This window comes from Podarcis erhardii (genome assembly GCF_964252035.2).
Source record: "Podarcis erhardii genome assembly, chromosome: 1".
Lineage (NCBI taxonomy): Eukaryota > Metazoa > Chordata > Lepidosauria > Squamata > Lacertidae > Podarcis > Podarcis erhardii.
Genome location: NC_138497.1, coordinates 83,755,337 through 83,772,088, shown reverse-complemented (window position 1 = coordinate 83,772,088; position 16,752 = coordinate 83,755,337). Strand labels below are relative to the sequence as shown.

At 44.2% G+C, this 16,752-nt stretch overlaps 2 protein-coding genes across 9 annotated transcripts in view; one reads left to right on the top strand and one right to left on the bottom strand.

Annotated features, from left to right (window-relative positions):
* Positions 1 to 5,977, top strand: part of SERPING1 (serpin family G member 1) — an 18,801-nt gene extending 12,824 nt beyond the window's left edge. For all 7 annotated transcript variants that reach the window (XM_081877480.1, XM_081877482.1, XM_081877481.1 and 4 more), the window contains 4 exons: positions 8 to 211; positions 1,494 to 1,636; positions 3,470 to 3,689; positions 5,275 to 5,977. In XM_081877480.1, the coding sequence (XP_081733606.1) occupies positions 8 to 211; positions 1,494 to 1,636; positions 3,470 to 3,689; positions 5,275 to 5,525 (818 nt within the window). In that variant the 3' untranslated portion in view covers positions 5,526 to 5,977. The remainder of the gene's footprint in view (positions 1 to 7; positions 212 to 1,493; positions 1,637 to 3,469; positions 3,690 to 5,274) is intronic.
* On the bottom strand, positions 5,749 to 16,752 carry LOC309351056 (uncharacterized protein). Of its 2 annotated transcripts, XM_081878379.1 has the most exons (5): positions 16,703 to 16,752; positions 13,650 to 13,816; positions 11,739 to 11,822; positions 9,848 to 10,009; positions 5,749 to 8,988 (listed from the first exon to the last, which is right to left on the bottom strand). In XM_081878379.1, exons 1-5 carry the CDS (start codon positions 16,710 to 16,712, stop codon positions 8,845 to 8,847), a joined length of 567 nt encoding a protein of 188 aa, XP_081734505.1. In that variant the 5' UTR covers positions 16,713 to 16,752; the 3' UTR covers positions 5,749 to 8,844. The 2 variants fall into 2 exon arrangements, with proteins under 2 accessions (XP_081734505.1, XP_081734504.1); XM_081878378.1 differs by lacking the exon at positions 16,703 to 16,752 and having other exon boundaries at positions 13,650 to 13,890.

The window sequence follows — 16,752 nt, the reverse complement described above, 5'->3', positions numbered from 1 at the left end:
TGAGCAGCTCTCCCCTTGGAAAACGATTTCCGCAACCTGACAAGGATGTTCTATAAAACCAAACTGGCTCACCTTACTAATAACAGCAACCAGGATGTGGCGGACATCAATAGTTGGGTGAGCCAAAGTACTAACAAGAAGATCAAGAAGATTGTGAATGAGCTGGATTCTGATGCCAAGATGATACTCCTTAATGCTGTCTACTTCTACTGTAAGTAGGAAGGTTCTAGGGCCTTCTGTCCCCCAATGTCTGATCCAGAGAGACTGCTCACCCAAAGCCAGTTTGGCTTCCCTACCCTTTGGCACTCAATTCCTGAAACACTGGTCCCCAGGCAGATTCCAGTTAGCCCCCCTTTCCCCACACCATGGCATGTCTCGAGGTTCGACCATTATTGAGCTTTTATATCACTTTAAATTTCAAGAGACCTCCCATTGGTTGACTTGTCTCAACAAAAATCGATATATATGATGTAGAAATACAAAGCCCACACGCAATACAAGTGTGACTGATGGGAAAGAAGATGGGCTACATATAGCCCCCATCTTCTATGATTCTTAACTGCACAGGGAGCCTCCACTGGTAGAAAGGTCTCCCTACAAGTGGAAGGCAGTGAAGCCAGCAACAGGAATATGATGGTTGATGCAGGGCAAATGACTTATTCGCCCTTATCCCACACAATGGATGTAGACATGCTGGGCTCTTGACACTCCTGCAGCCAGAATCCTCACTGTATGCATACCCAAACAAAAATACTAGCTGGAGAGGAAAATAAAATTATATATATATATATATATATATATATATATATATATATATATATGGGGGGGAGTAGTGTAGATCCTTCCTGCTCCATAACAATTAGTAACAATGGTGCTTGGAGAGCACAAATCCATTCTGGAAGCAGCCAGTATTTGGCTGGGACAGGCAAGCTGTGACTCTAGTAGGGACAGAACTGTGCTTCATCAATGCCAGGTTGCGAAACATATAAAGAGGAGTGAGTAGGAAACTTCAGGGACTTTCTTTAGCATCACCCTTACAGGTGCAAGTTTAGATTGTGGATTAATTAAATATGAGATATGGTGTCTTTTTCTTTCAGTCTTCAAAAATACATAACTTACTCTGCAACCTGATGATAGGGTGGATTCTCATGATACTAGACATGTGGTCATCCAACAAAACTTCTTAGCAGGAAACTTGGGAAAGACAAAAAGCACATAGTTAAGCTGTGGAACTCACTGCGACAAGACATGGGGATGGAATATTTGTGTTTTTGTAGTTTTAACTGTAAACCTCTGTCTGGGGAAAAGCAGCATATAAATGGTGCTGGTGGTGGTGATAGCCACTAGGCATAATGTCTTTATGTCGTGCTTGCAAGGCTTCCTGGAGGCCTATGGTTGGCCAATGTGTAATGTGTACTTTTTAGTTGGATTCAAGCAGAGCTCTTCTGGTGTTTATGCCTCAATAAGCTGATCCAAGCTCTTCATCTTTTCAGCCAAGTGGAAGGAAATGTTTGTAGTAAAAGACACAAAGAAGGCAAAATTCTACCGCCCAGGCTTAGCTCCCATCAATGTTCAAATGATGATGAGTAAGAAATACCCAATGGCCTCCTTCATTGACCACAGCCTGCAGGCTAAGGTAATGCCTATGAGGATTGGGAGAGGCTTACATTTTCAATTTCTAAGACCTGGTTGATACACTCTAGTAAGGATGGCTTGCAACAAAGAAAGCAATATATTAAAAAAATAATTATTAATGCAATGAACATACCTATAGAAGCAAAAACTAGTATCAGCTTGGCTTAATGTTTAGCACTCCCATTCAAGAACCTTGGGAACTGCAGTTCTAAGGTGGTAAGAATTGCTTTTGTTTCTAGCAAAACTACAGTTTCCAGGTTTCTTAAACTGGTTTCACACTTGCTGAAACTTGCAGTGCAGGGATGATCTTATACCCTCAGCTCCTAAGGCATTCCTGTTCTTTGGTGGTCCCACGAGATTGACTATCTTGTGCCTGTCTTGGGTTTCTCCTTGAACAGTTGCTCCTGCTGTTGAACTGGGTCGCATCTGTAAAGACGTAGGCTAGTTTGATTTGTCAATTGCTTCTCACAGCTGGTGGAAGTCCCATAGCAATTTGTAGAACAGAAAATAAAACACAAAAATACAGTTCAATTAAATAACAATTAAAACAATACAGAACAAATATATTGCAGTCATCCAAAAAGCCACCACCACACAAAACATGCACCCCATATCCAACAGGAGAATGAACACCAAACAGGCTTAGTGTTCCTTATATAACTAACCGTTTTATGATTTTTGTGTGTGTGCTAACTTTACTCTGTTGAGCCCACACAAAACCCTTTCTTCTTTTCCAAATATAAAAAGGGAGAGGGGGGAGGAGGAAGAAAAATGGAAAGCAGCAAATTAGAGCTATACCATATTGGTCTGAATATAAGCCACAGTTTCTCCCCAATTCTGGTTTGTATAAAACCTAAGCAACATGCTTAAGTCAATGCATGAAGGGTTTAATGCCATGGTGGAAGGAGTCCTACCATGTTTCTTCTAGGTCATTTCCCCTTGCCTTGGGAGGAAATCAGTAAGCAAGTCTATTGTCTCTGCCACATCTGAAGAGGTTTGAGCTGGTTGCTCCAGCTTAGCTGCATGGCTCTCACTAGCCAAGCCACTCTTGAGTTTCTATACCAATAATTTAGGAACTTTCACCACTTTGTAACTAAGCTAAGCTTTACTGCCTGTGCGACTTTTCTGAAGCTCATGAATCTGACCTTTGGAGAGTTTGTAAGTAAAGAAATTTTTTTACCCTGCCAAACATGTGGTCTTTTCCTCTGCTGGGGGGAAAGGGGGAACTTTGGGAAGAAACTTTTAAGAGTACATTTTGGAACTCATTTGGAGGGGCATATTTTAAAGGTCCAGCAGCCTATATTCCCATGCTTTATTTTGCTTCATATTTTGTGATTTTAAATATCTGTGGGGGAGTTGCCCCAAGCCTGGATCTTGGGTCCATGGGGTCACGAAGAGTCGGACACGACTAAATGACTAAACAGCAACAACAACTATATACCATATATATATATGTATGGAAACCACATAGATGGCTTACTCTCCAGGTGGTGCAATGGGTCAGTGCATCTGGCTGTTAAATTCAGCCATTTTTGTAAAAGGATCTCACAACCTTCTCAACAAGTGGTGCTGATTGCCCAGTGAGTTGTTCATTGTGAGATGAGTTCAGAAGCTGCATCTGGTTTTGTGTGGGTTTTTTTAGATTGTAAAAAGCACTGGACCATACCAGATACTTACAGTATGTAGATATAGTTTCAAATAGATCTCGTTTGAACGGTGTGGGGAATCTTGTGTTTCGACCAATACAGCATTGGAAAAATGGGGTGCTCCTCTATAGCAGGGTGCATGAGAATATGGGAGAAAGGCAGGAGACTGATGGTGTTTAATTTGCTAGGTTGGCCGACTGCAGCTGTCTAACAACATGAGCCTGGTCATCATCATGCCCCGCTCCATAACTCAAAATCTCACCGAGGTGGAGGAGCGCCTCAGTGCAGTTGTCTTCAAGTCAGTGATGACCAAGCTGGAGAGCACCCATTTCAAGCCTACCGTGGTGTACCTACCCAGATTCAAGGCGGACACTTCCCAAAACCTCATGAACATAATTGGGGAGATGGGTAAGAAAAATAAAGCTGGAGAGAGGAGAAATGAGCTAAAGGCAAAGAAGCATTGCTCCTTAGCATGAAGGATAGGTTATGTCAGTGATAGAAAGAAACGCTAACCCCCACACTCCACCACCCTGTCACCAGTATATTTAATTGACTCAAGCCCAGGAAGAAGCTGATTTCACACCATTGTTCACAGAGCAGGACTGGCTGCACGGCTTTAAGTGTCCTCAACTGCAGAGAGATAGTGCTTCTACTCCATTCCTTCTCCCCAAACTAGATTTCTTGGGATAAGAAAAACAGATGGAAGCAGCACTGGGAAAACATGGGTGGTGGTTACAGGACAATAACCATGTCATTTGAGCCCTCCATTAAACATGAGTTCACAGGGCATAGTTATTGCACAATAAATGCCTCAGCTGGAAGCTACCAACTTCAATGTATTAACAGTATTGTCCTTCTGTCCTTTCTTCTCCCCACAGGCCTGATTTGCTACCATTTATTTGCTGTAAAAGAATTGCCGTGCCAACCTATCCGGTGTGGCTAAGCAAAGCACGATGCCTTTTAAAGATTCTTGTGTCTGCTTCTAGATTAGCCAACGTCTTTTCCTCTTGGCGTGTTCTGTGTTTGTGTGTGTGAAATAGTGATGTGGTGCTAATAAAGAAATAAGAGGGGAAAGTAATAACTGAAGGAAACCAGTTCTCTCTCACATGCACACACACACACACACACGAACAGAATCTGGCTAATTCAGGAGACATGCATCACTAATTCCCTATAATAATAATAACAATTTTTTATTTATACCCCGCCCTCCCCAGCCAAGGCCGGGCTCAGAGCGGCTAATTCCCTACCCATGCTAAAACAAGAAGAAATAAATTGGGCTAAACCTGCAAAAGGGAAGCTTTAAATTAATGTTGCTGGAGACTTTTGCTGACTGGAAAATACTTCTAAGTCAACATTATAAGAATATCTTTTCCTTGGGGAAGGGCACTGCTGGTTAATATGGTTAATATAACACTATTGAATGCTATATGGCACCTCCATTTTAATTCTACCTCTAGCTAATTGTGGGAAAGCGTTGCCTTGGAAGTACTACAATGTTTGCAGGCATGTACCGGGATCTCTTCAACAACAACAACAACAACAACAACAATTTATTTATACCCTCCCATCTGGCTGGGCTTCCCCAGCCATTCTGGGCGGCTTCCAACAAAATATTAAAATACCATAATACATCAAACATTAAAAGCTTCCCTAAACAGGGCTGCCTTCAGATGTCTTCTAAAAGTCTGGTAGTTGTTGTTCTCTTTGACATCTGATGGGAGGGTGTTCCACAGGGAAGGCGGCACTACCGAGAAGGCCCTCTGCCTGGTTCCCTGTAACTTGGCTTCTCGCAGTGAGGGAACCACCAGAAGGCCCTCAGTGCTGGACATCAGTGTCCGGGTAGAACAATGGGGGTGGAGACGCTCCTTCTGATATACTGGACTGAGGCCAACCTAGCTCTGCTTTGAAGCCCATTTCCAGCCAAAGGAGAAGAGAGTTCAGGTTTCATCCGATATTATCTTTATGCATTTAATCCAACCTTCTCTTTCAGATTTTGGCTTTTTCTATGATGCCGATCTGTGTGAGATCTCCACGGATAAAGAAGTGGCCGTGTCCAGTGCTCACCACAGGGCTGTGCTGGAAATCAGCGAGGAAGGAGTGGAAGCGGCGGCTGCCACAGTTGTCTCCCTGGCACGCACAGCCAATATCTTTGAAGTGTCTCAGCCCTTCCTTGTTGCAGTCATGAGGGATAATGGGTTCCCAGTCTTCATGGGGCGCATCAACAACCCACAGGCAGCATAACATTCTCCTCCTTGCTCCTGTCAGCTTCTGCCAGACACCCACAGGATTGCCCCGGTTCAACCCTCACTGTTTACACATGAAGCCTTGTGCAAGTGGCTGTAACATGTTCCTTTGGTATTTCCTCCCGTTTTATTCTTTTGCGTTATAATTTTATCCTCCCATTCCTATGCCTTTTTTTTAAAAAAAAAAGCTGGTTTCCCTCCCCCTTGTCATTTTTCTGTTGTTGTTTTTTTTTGTTTTGTTTTGTTTTTGTTTTTTTGTCCTTCCTTTGCATCACTGAGCAATCCACCTGTTCCCATTTATGCAGAAGGCTGGAAAAGAGATCTCCTCTGTCAAGAGGTCCTCCTCCTCCTCCTCCTCCTCCTCCTTTTCCCCATGTAACCACTACAACAAACCATTCAGCCTCTTCCATTTCGCCTTCATAAGGAATAAAGCGAAACTATATTGGCTCATGGGACTGTGTTACTGCCATGTCTGAGGCAGAAGTGTGCCTGTGTTGTGTTGCCTTAGGCTGCAAGTGGAGGCTCAGCCAATTAAATGATTCTCCAGACCAAGGAAGGGAACCTACCACCACTAGCTACATGCCCTCAGCGGATTGTGTCATGGCCTGCATGCCCATAATGGGCAGAGCTGGGGCAAAAAAGGACAACCCAGAGCCAAAAATGGGGGGGGGGAGAGCCCCTTACACTTTTCCTTGCTTCAGGACACAAGGATGTCAGGAGTCAGAGCACACATACGGGATGGACCAGAAACCAAGGTCCAAGGTCCACAGTCTATGGTCAAGAGCACTGCCAGGTCTTGTAGCCTCATGTGCCTGTGGTCTTTCAGGCTTGGAAGTGGCTCAGCTATCAGTCTATCAGATATGGTGGCAGCTGGAATGCTGTAAGGCTTGACTGGCCTGGTTTGGCCTTGCTGCTACCTAACTCCACCTCTTGCTCCATATAGTTCCCTTCCACGATTGCTATTTCCTCCTCTGATGAGGACTCCTGGAGTGGAGAGCATGACTAGTGAGCCACTTGCTCTAGAAAGGGTTGTGAAAATGCAGGGAGGCTTCTTTAGCCTATCTTTCATAGGCCATCCCTTGTTAAGGATGCTAATTTAGAAATCTTCCTGCATCCCCCCAATTCATCTCAGAATTAGATGAGTTGTCATTGGCATCCATCTATCTCAAGAGAAAATGGAGTGTGCCTCCAACGGCGAAGTCAAACTGCAGTGTTAGCAGCACCAAAGTGACCTCCACAAAGAGCAAGCCTGGGCAGTGTATATGGGGGGCCTTGGCTGCCCAGACAACAAGCCTTGGCCTTACTGATGTGATCCAAAGGAAAGCAGAGCAATACGTTTGGCACCAGTTTGGCTGCAGGAGTTGCTGGAAAGAAGTGTACAAGGCACCATCCAACCATCTTAGGGACTCTGCTCCTGATTTGTGTAGGCTTTATACCTAAGCCTTTTCTTCTCCTGAAGATATCCCGCGAGGCAGCTGAGGCTGAGGATTAGAGTTTTCCTTCTCCTAGATGGGCTGGCTACCTGACCTGACCTGACCCTCACTTCAAAAAACCTGCCTTCTTGACTGTTGAACCTGCTATTGGTCTCATCCGCTCAATCTACCTGGAGCTTGTCTTTGCAGGCAGGGCAAGTCCCTAACTCACCAAGGGTTTGAAACCCATCAACTACTTTCATCTGGTTTAGCCGGCCAGTCAAAGGGATTCCCAGTGTGTGGCCAGTGTCACATGGTGACAGCTTCTAGGAGCCACAGGTGAGAGCTGAGTGTAAGGTGGAGACCAAAGGTGGACAAATGACCCCAGAATGAAGGGAGCACATATCATTTTCTAATGGAAAAAGTGTTATATTCCTGGAGTCAGACACATAGAAAAGCATTTGAGCTTATTAAAAAATTTCAGACTCCCGACATCACAGCTGGATATCTCTTTAAACATACTTCAGTTGATTTATTTATTTATTTGTTTTTAAAAAACTGATATTACACAATGTTCAACTTCATATTATACAAGATATTACAATAAAAATATAATACATTATTAATATTATTATTATTAATTTATTATCATCATACATAAATAGGTTAACCAGTTCGTAGCCAATAGGGCCATGCACCGGATTCATGAGGGTAACATAGCCAATTGCAGCATACCGTGGCCTTAATTAACCAATCATTTGTTGACACATACCAAATGTATAATGTCCTCATTGTCTATTGGCAGTAGAAGTTGGTGGCTGAAGATTGTTACATGAAATCTGTTAAGCAAATCTGTGGCTTGAAATCGGTTACTTCAAATCCATTGCTTGAAATCTCCACCGCTTTTAACATTTAACATCTCAGCTTTATGACTAAGAAATTCTACTTTATTTTATTTATAAAAATATCTATAACTCATAAATATACATATATATCTATAATAGTGGTGTGCAATATAATTATATGACACCAGCTCATTAAAAAATCATAGTACAGTAGTATACAATCAAATCATTAAAGCATCATTAAATGGTAAGCTAAGAATATTAACAACAAATGACCAACAGTGAATCTAATTAACCCTCTGAAAATGCTTAGCAAAACAGGTGCCCCAGCAGAGATGATGATATCTCCTGGGGTGCTATTTGCCAGTCCCTCACATTCCAAATAAATAAGTTTTTCTCAAGGAGAAACCCACCAAATAAGCAAAGGAAGAGGTGGGTTGCAAAATGAATATGCATGGCTAAGGCTTTAACTGCAACCTAAAAAAATATATTTCCAGAGTCGTTTTGCTATTGCCAATCAAAATGTCACAAAATTGTGAGCCAGTGTTTGATTCCACAATGAAACAGGAGGAGGGGGGAATGAGGAAAAAGCTGGCTTTGTATTGAAGCTGTAACATCTGGTCAAAAATTCATGTTTGTTCTTTAGGGAGTTCTATAGGGAGTGACCATGAAGACTGACTGTGCTTCAAAAGGGACCACTAAACTACTGTTGGGTACTGATGACCTTTGGGTATGTGCGTATGTGGACTCTTCTTGCAGGCTATAGATATTGGGGCTGCAATGATGAGTTTCTGCACTTCAAGATGCATGACTGCACTGCTGCCTCCCGTACACAGACACGCACTTTGAGACCCAGTTTTGTATAGAGTAGTGCTTGTACATAGAACGCCTCCTGCACACACACGTAGGCACTTTCCCTCTTCTTGCGAAGAGCCTCGCGGCATCTCTACATCCCACCTTCTGAGCGAAGGTCAAATCATACATATGGAGGCTGAGGCAATCATGATGTACCTACTCAGTCCATGGTTCGGAGTAGGCACATGAATGTGCACTTGTCATCTCAGCTGCAGGAAAATTTGAGGTGCTCCAAATACTCCAGCAGCTCCTGGGCGAGGCGGGTTCCTTTAGTGAGCTCGTCCCATTGATCAGTGAAAGTCCAGGAGATTCTGCAGGAATCAGCAGAACATGGGGCTGTGGGCAGCAGCTGGAAATAAAAGGCATGAAGAACCTGAGTCAAATGTTGAAGCACAACCATACAAATGCAGCATGTTCAGTATGCAATGGCACATGCAACTGAAGGAGGAGAGCATTCCACATCAGGAATGCCAACTTAAATAAATGGGGGGGGGTCCATGTAAGCCCCGCCCAGCATAATTGATCACAAGACACGGTGCACCATTTGAATGGTAATGTTCATTAACTTTTTGGGGGAAACCCCTCAAATATTTTATTGGGGGAGCAAAGGGACCTCAGTTGCTAGGAGTTGGCTCCTATGCTCCACATATGGGACTGTTGGGTCTCGCAATCAGATTAATAAACTAGGAAATCTATTTGAGATTCTTCCCACATGATTCTTTTTTTAAAAAATTAACATAAAAAATCTGAATATTGAAGATTTCCATTATGTGCACCTGTAACATTTACAAGTTTAAAGAATCAGTTAGGACCCAAAAGTAAGGTTTCTCTTTTCAGGATGACGGTAATGGGCAAATGGGGGTGCCCATCATTTCTCAGGCAGAACTCTAGTCCAATTAACAGCTAAAAGGCAGAAATTCAGTAGGCATTTCGTCCATTACTTTGTATTCTTGCTGGGGAAAGATACTCCTGTCACATTTGCCAGGAAAAGGGGGGGGGGGGAGTTGCAACACAACGGGGTGGCATTCCCAGTCCCACAGAGAAACATAGGAAGCCTGCCCAACTCTTGATCATCCGCATCTATCTGTGGAAGAAACACCTTGGAATGGGATGTTTAATGTAACTACAGGTTGTTATCCTGGGAGCATCATATAACAACTGTGGAATGCTTGTTTTACAAGCAAGCCCCGAAGGAGCGGCTCTTTTACCTTCATTTTCTTGACAGTGTTTTCCAGCTGGTTGAGGTACTTCTGGCAATATTCAGTTTGCCTATGGATGTTGGGTCTCAGTCTGCCGGCAATTGGTCTGATGATGCCTGCATAATGCTGGAAGCACTTTGTGTACTGACACAGTCTCGTGTCAATGGTGCCCTGTCATACAAGAAAGATAAACACCTTTACTGAGTAGTCTATTTAAGCAGCTCTGTGTAAAACGTGCAAAGATGGCCAGATTGCATTCTGGAAATTGTTATGTACTGAGTCGAATAGGATCCAAACCACAGCAGTCTGAATGGTCCTAGAACAATAGGATCCAAAAGGCAGCAGTCTGATTGGTCCTAGAACAATAGGATTCAGAACGCAGCAGTCTGATTGGTCCCAGAACAATGCAGCAGTATGATTGGTTGGCAGGAACCACCCAATCATGCTCCAGATAGAAGTGAATCCACAACCTGATTGGCTTACAGTAGAATCCCGGAATTAGCCAATCATGTGCAGCCCATTGTGTAAATAATGTATATAAAGCAGATACTTTGAGGGGACTTTCATTCATTCCTCCTCACCACTATGAGCTGAATAAAGAGCATGAAATCACTTTGCGACTCTGAGTATATTTCAGAAATGTTAAGTGCAGTGTTCATGGTTTGTTAGAACTCTCAGATTCAGGACAGGGCTGAGGTACCGTGCTGTTAACCGGGGTGTAGAAGACAGAGTTTTGGAAAGTTGAGTCGTACCTTGGAGGTTGAAGGCAATCTGTTCCGGAAGTCCGTTCGACTTCCAAAATGTTCGGAAACCAAAGCACGGCTTCCGATTGGCTGCAGGAAGCTTCTGCAGTCAATCAGAAGCCATGGACATCAGACATTTGGGTTCCAAAGAACATTCACAAACCAGAACAGTCACTTCTGGGTTTGCGGTGTTCAGGAGCCAAAACGTCTGAGTATCAAGGCGTTCGGGATCCAAGGTACGACTGTATGTTTTTTGCCTCCACAACAGGACAAAACATGCAACACCCATTCAGATACTCTTTTCTATGAAACTACCAAATTCTTACCTCCTGTTGAAACTGGTATCCCTAAACTTTGTCCTGAGCCCATCTAGTCTAGCATCCTGCTCTCACAGTGGCCAACTAGATGCCTGTGGGAAACCTACAAGCAGCCTCTGAGTGCAAGAGCATTTCCCCCGGTATTCAGAAGTATTGCTACCTCCAACTGAGGAGGCAGAGCAGAGCCATCATTGATAGCCTTAACCTCCATGAATCTGCCTTATCCTCTCTTAAAACCATCCAGATTGGGGGGCCATCACTGCCTCCCGGGTGAGGAAGTTCCAAAATTTAACTATATGCTTTATGAAGAATTACTTTATTTTATCTCTCCTAAATCTTCCAACATTCAGCTTATTTGGATGTCAGTGCATTCTAGTGCTATGAGAAAGGGAGGAAAACTTTTCTCCATCTGCTTTGAAATATATACAGTGGTACCTCGGGTTAAGTACTTAATTCGTTCCAGAGGTCTGTTCTTAACCAGAAACTGTTCTTAACTTGAAGCACCACTTTAGCTAATGGAGCCTCCTGCTGCTACCACGCCGCCAGAGCACGATTTTTGTTCTTATCCTGAAGCAAAGTTCTTAACCCAAGGTACTATTTCTGGGTTAGCGGAGTCTGTAACCTGAAGCGTATGTAACCTGAAGCATATGTAACCTGAGGTACCACTGTTCTGCTTTGCAAAAAAAAAGTATATTAGGCAAAGTTGTTTAAAAAGAAATTGCAAATTGATGTGGAAATGTGGAGAACGGAACATAATACTGAAATAATATAATGAAAAAGTAGGAAAAACCAAAATTGACAGATTTGCCCATTCCTGCCCTACACACACTTGCTCCTTACCAGGTCGGTGGGCTGGGCCATAATGCCATTGTTTCTCATGATGCACACAGGTCCTCTGAGCTCTCTGCCTCCATAACCATCGTCCTGCAAATTTGAAAAACAAAACAAAACTTGGATTCCGGAACTGGCCAAACCAATTTTAATTGTGAAAAATAAGTTATATATTATTTGTCTTTCAAGCATTTGAAACTATTTCTACTATTATGAAATTTGGTGTGCTTCCCCTCCTCTGCTGAAACAGCTGAAAGATTTTATTACAACTTAGTATTCCTATACCCCCACACACAAACTTTAGTAAAATGTTGAGAGCCAGTGCAGTCCTGTCAGCAGAGTTGCCTGTGGTCTGGACTCAACAATTCACCTGTAGACCAATAAGGGTGTTAAAGGAGTCACCATCCCACAAATGCAATAAGGGTGAAGGGACTTTACTTATATTTAGGATCTGATTCATCATCTCTAGTAGAGTCAAGAAGGAATGTTTACTAGGGTAGCAGAACTGCCATCCTTTGCAGCTTGTGGTTTGTGTTTTTCTTTTGAATCATCTGAAGTGGAGCTATTTGTTCTCCAAAATAACTCACTGTAGATTCTACAGATTGATAGGCTGGAGGTGGAAACAGATGGGAGTTGTGAAAGAGGACTGAACCCAATAACCTCTTGTTTCCTTCCAAGGCTATGAATTGTAAGAGTGGGAAAATAATGGCCCATCACACAAGATTGTAGTGGGAAGTTCGAGGTACAAAGCTTAAAGGCTGTCAGTCCAATCCTGAACACATTCACTTGAAAGCAAGTCCCACATGCTTCAGATCATGCCTGACCTTCCATTGCTGATGTCCTAATGACTGCAGAATGTGGGAATAAGAAGAACTTTGTATACTGGAAATCAGGTACAAGGGAGACCTACAACAAAATGTTGCTGTGTGACATGCTTCTGTTCAAGGTTCCAACCACTCCAAGCCATTCCTATTCCCACTAAGTATTTTGTACCCCCCCCAACTCAATAGCCAGGATTCCATACTAACTGAGCATGTTCAGTCCTCACTTAGCAATTTGGAGGAAGGTTAAACCCCCTTAATTTACTCCCCGAAATATTATTAGTTTTGCTTCTGCAAAACATGGGGCTGTTGATACCTCCCTCTTGTGCGTGGATGTTTTGGCTACTTATGCATGATGACTCAAAAACCTGAGATCATTCTTAGTATCTAGATGCTGCTGCTGCTGCTGAAATGTAGGACAAATTGGTACTGATCCTGCCCTGGAAGTCACGTGCACCACACAGGATACTGCCTGCTGCTCGGAAACACAGGAGTGCATGGCCAGCAGCATTAAGCCAACTAAATATTAGATTTTACATAATTTTAGTCAGCGATTCCAGTCGAACCAAAATATTTGGATCTCTTTCAGCTGACACTCTAGCCCTCAACATCTGCCAACAATGCCAGTAACTCATGGCTGAGCTGGTCCAGTTTACCAAAGCACATTTCTTTGCAGGCCCCACAATTTTCAACATCTGGAATGGCTCTACTAAATTCTACTGAATTATAGCCGAGGGCCTTCTGGCGGTTCCCTCATTGCCAGGCAGAGGGCCTTCTCGGTAGTGGCGCCCGCCCTGTGGAACGCCCTTCCAGCAGATGTCAAAGCGATAAACAACTACCTGACATTCAGAAGACATCTTAAGGCAGCCCTGTTCAGGGAAGTTTTTAACGTGTGATTTTACTGTATTTTTGGTTTCTATGGAAGCCGCCCAGAGTGGCTGGGGAGGCCCAGCCAGATGGGCGGGGTATAAATAATAAATTATTATTATTATTATTATTATTATTATTATTATTACTCTTAGCCGAGTGGAAGGAAAGGTCCTTTAGAGACAAAGGAAGGAAGTGACACAGAAAGCAGGTGATTCATTCTTTTACATACCACTAAGGTCTTGTAAAGATCCCTCAGGCATTTCTTCAAGCGACTGATAATGGAGATGGCATTGGGCAGTTCCTCTGCACATGTCGGTCCGGCCTCAGTGGGGCATCCCTGACTCAAACTGCAAAGCACAGTCATCAGTGACACCACTGATACAAATGTGTGCCGTCCTGTAATAAACATAAGGATTGCGTCATCAGACTTTACATTGAGACAAATTGTGCAGTGAAATGCTATTTCACACTTCTTCAAAAGGAAGTCACATGGCATTCACTGGAGTTTACTCTCAAGAGCGTATCCATAGGATGGGTGCTTTAATGGCCTTAATCTCCACACAAGAAGGCCAACATGGAAATAGTAAAGGTAGAATCCAAGGCAGGGGCGAATGAAGGCATTGTGACACCCGGGGCGGGACGTCGCTATGTAGGGTGCATGTGCGGCATTGCTACTTACGATGCATGCACCGTACGTAGTGAGGCTGCACATGCACTGTACATAGCGCTTTGCCAGTAGCACCATACAGACAGATTATCAAAACATATTTGTTTTAAAGGGGGGGCTGTTTTGAAAGAGAAAAGAATGCAGCTGTGAGAAGAAAAATTGATAAATATGTTGCGAGGCTGCACTTATGGGTTATTTCCTGCCATTTTCCCTCCAATCACCCAACAGACACTCCCCCAGCACCCCTCACATGAGAAACCAAAGAGACAGATTCCTGGTAGCAACAGGTAAGGGTGGGTGTCACACACACACACACACACACACACACACACACACACACACCAGTCCTAGGAATGTAAGTCAGGTAATGTGGCTGCAACCTGCCATGCATCAAATGGGACCAGGCAGAGTAACAGAGTGACAACATTTCCCTTCCTGAGGGGTAGCTGTCACAAGACATGTGAAGCTACTTTGCTTATTTGTGCCCAGAAGCAGAGACAGTCAAGAGGGACTTTCCCCCTCCGCCAGGCAAGAAGGAACAGTGGAATTCCAGCACCAACTTTTACTAGGAGTAGCTAAGGCCAAATACCTTAGTGAGGTCAGAGCTGTGGTGAAGTTCAAGTCAAGGCTGCCTACCTTGTCACATGCAGTGTCACATGAAGTTTCCTGGCCGAAATCTCTGAATACTTCATCAACTGAGCTCCCCATCATACCAACTCATGCCCCTTCGGCTCCCCTCAGTCTGGAGAAGGCTGAGTGTGGAGCCAAGTATAGCACAGCTTTGGTGGCTGGCTCCTCCAGAGCGCTCGGCCTCCTCCAGATGATGTGATGTCGCATTGCACTGCGTGCGGGATGTCACATGCATGTGTGTGATGCATGTGACATCACACACACACGTGTTGCACATGTGATGTCATGTGCACATGGCATGCGCTGGGCCCCCTCGATCTTGGGAGCAACTTGGCATCTCTGGGGCTGATCCAAGACATTTTGCTGCCTGAGGCAAAGGACAAGATGGTGCACACACAGACATACACTTCATGTACAGTAGCCAAATGGGCAGTCTGGTCCATGGGGTGGTGTCCTCTACCTTAAGGAGCGCAGGACAGGCTGAGTGGCACACACAGCTTCAATCTCCAACACTTCAACACTGCCCCTTGACCCTCAGCACCTGCTGCCTGAGGTGGCCGCCTCATGATAGGGCTGGCCTGCATTTCCTTGGTATTCTAGGCAAGCTATCACCATGTACAAAAGGCTATACACACACCATACATTTAAAGCACATTTATAACATATTCTTCCCTTGCCCAAGATTCCTGAGAACTGTAGTTTCCCCCTAAGAGTTACAGTTCTCAGCACCATTAACAAATTACATCTTGAGGGGAGGGGTGAGCCACGTGCTTTAAAGATACGTTGTGTAAGCGACCATAAAATCCCCACAGCTCTCATCATCCTAGGGAGATGTGAGTGGGTCAGATCATCAGCTTACAAAACCACAAATGCAAGAAATGGGGTGGGGGTGCAGACCTGGGTTTCAAAACAGTAATGCACTTCATGTTTGGGTGGGGGACCCAAAGCCGTAATGACACCCTAAATTACAAACACCAAAATTCCCTAGAGCTGCTCAGTCCTGTCCCAAGTCCAGAACTCCTGCTAACAAAAAATATGTAGTAGCATGGGAGTCTTGCCAGGAGGAAAACAAAATCCTCACTTCCATTCCCCACCCCCACCCCCCATGGCAGAGTTCCTCTGCTTTTACATTTCCACACCAAGAAAGCACCACCTGTTTAATTGCTACTCATCAGACAGTCACACAAGCCCTGCAACCATGCACATTTAATGCACATTTAAAGCTCAGGGCTACCAAGCTACAATTCCCAGCACCCTTAACAAGCTACAGTTCCCAGGACTCCTTGGGGGGGTGAGAGGAATGTGCTTTAAATGCTCAGCCTTCTGTTGCTGGAAGCCAGGGCTCCCCTGCTCTAAGCATGCACAGCCTTGTTGACATCCTAGCAGGCCCTCAGGCATTCTCAACCTTTTTTTTGTTTTTTGTTTAACTCATCACAGTGGGCAAAGCATGATAAACACCCTTGCCCCTTGTTTATACACAGGTCGACTATGCCCCAGAGGTTCAAAGAAAAATCTTGCATAGCAACAGAAGAATCCAGGAATCCAGCAATGACATCTCACCTTGGGTAGATTTTTTTAAAAAATAAAAACATCTCTGCTTCTACTCGAGCACCCAAACAAGAATCCACATCGCCAGTGCTGCCCAGTATGACAAATCACAGATGTGTTGGCAACTCTGCTCCCACCACCGAGAGAACTCAGCACTGGAAGAGTTACAATCCACTGTACAACTTTACCTTGCTGGCTTTTCTCTAGGAAACATCCAGAACCTGCCCTACCTCCCATCTCCCCAAACACTTGCCTCAACATTTTGTCCCACTCATAACACACACACACACACACCACAGACCAGCTTATTGAAGAAGACTTTCCCTCCACTAGCTCAGCCCAGATAAACTTCTCAGCCAATCAGCCCATCTCTCCACACTGTCTTCCAAGGAAACATGCATGCAACAGAGTGCCCTCCAGCAGCCTCTACTACTTACGCTGCCTCATCCTGCTTCAAGTTAGATGCCTTTCCACTCCTTAATTGTCC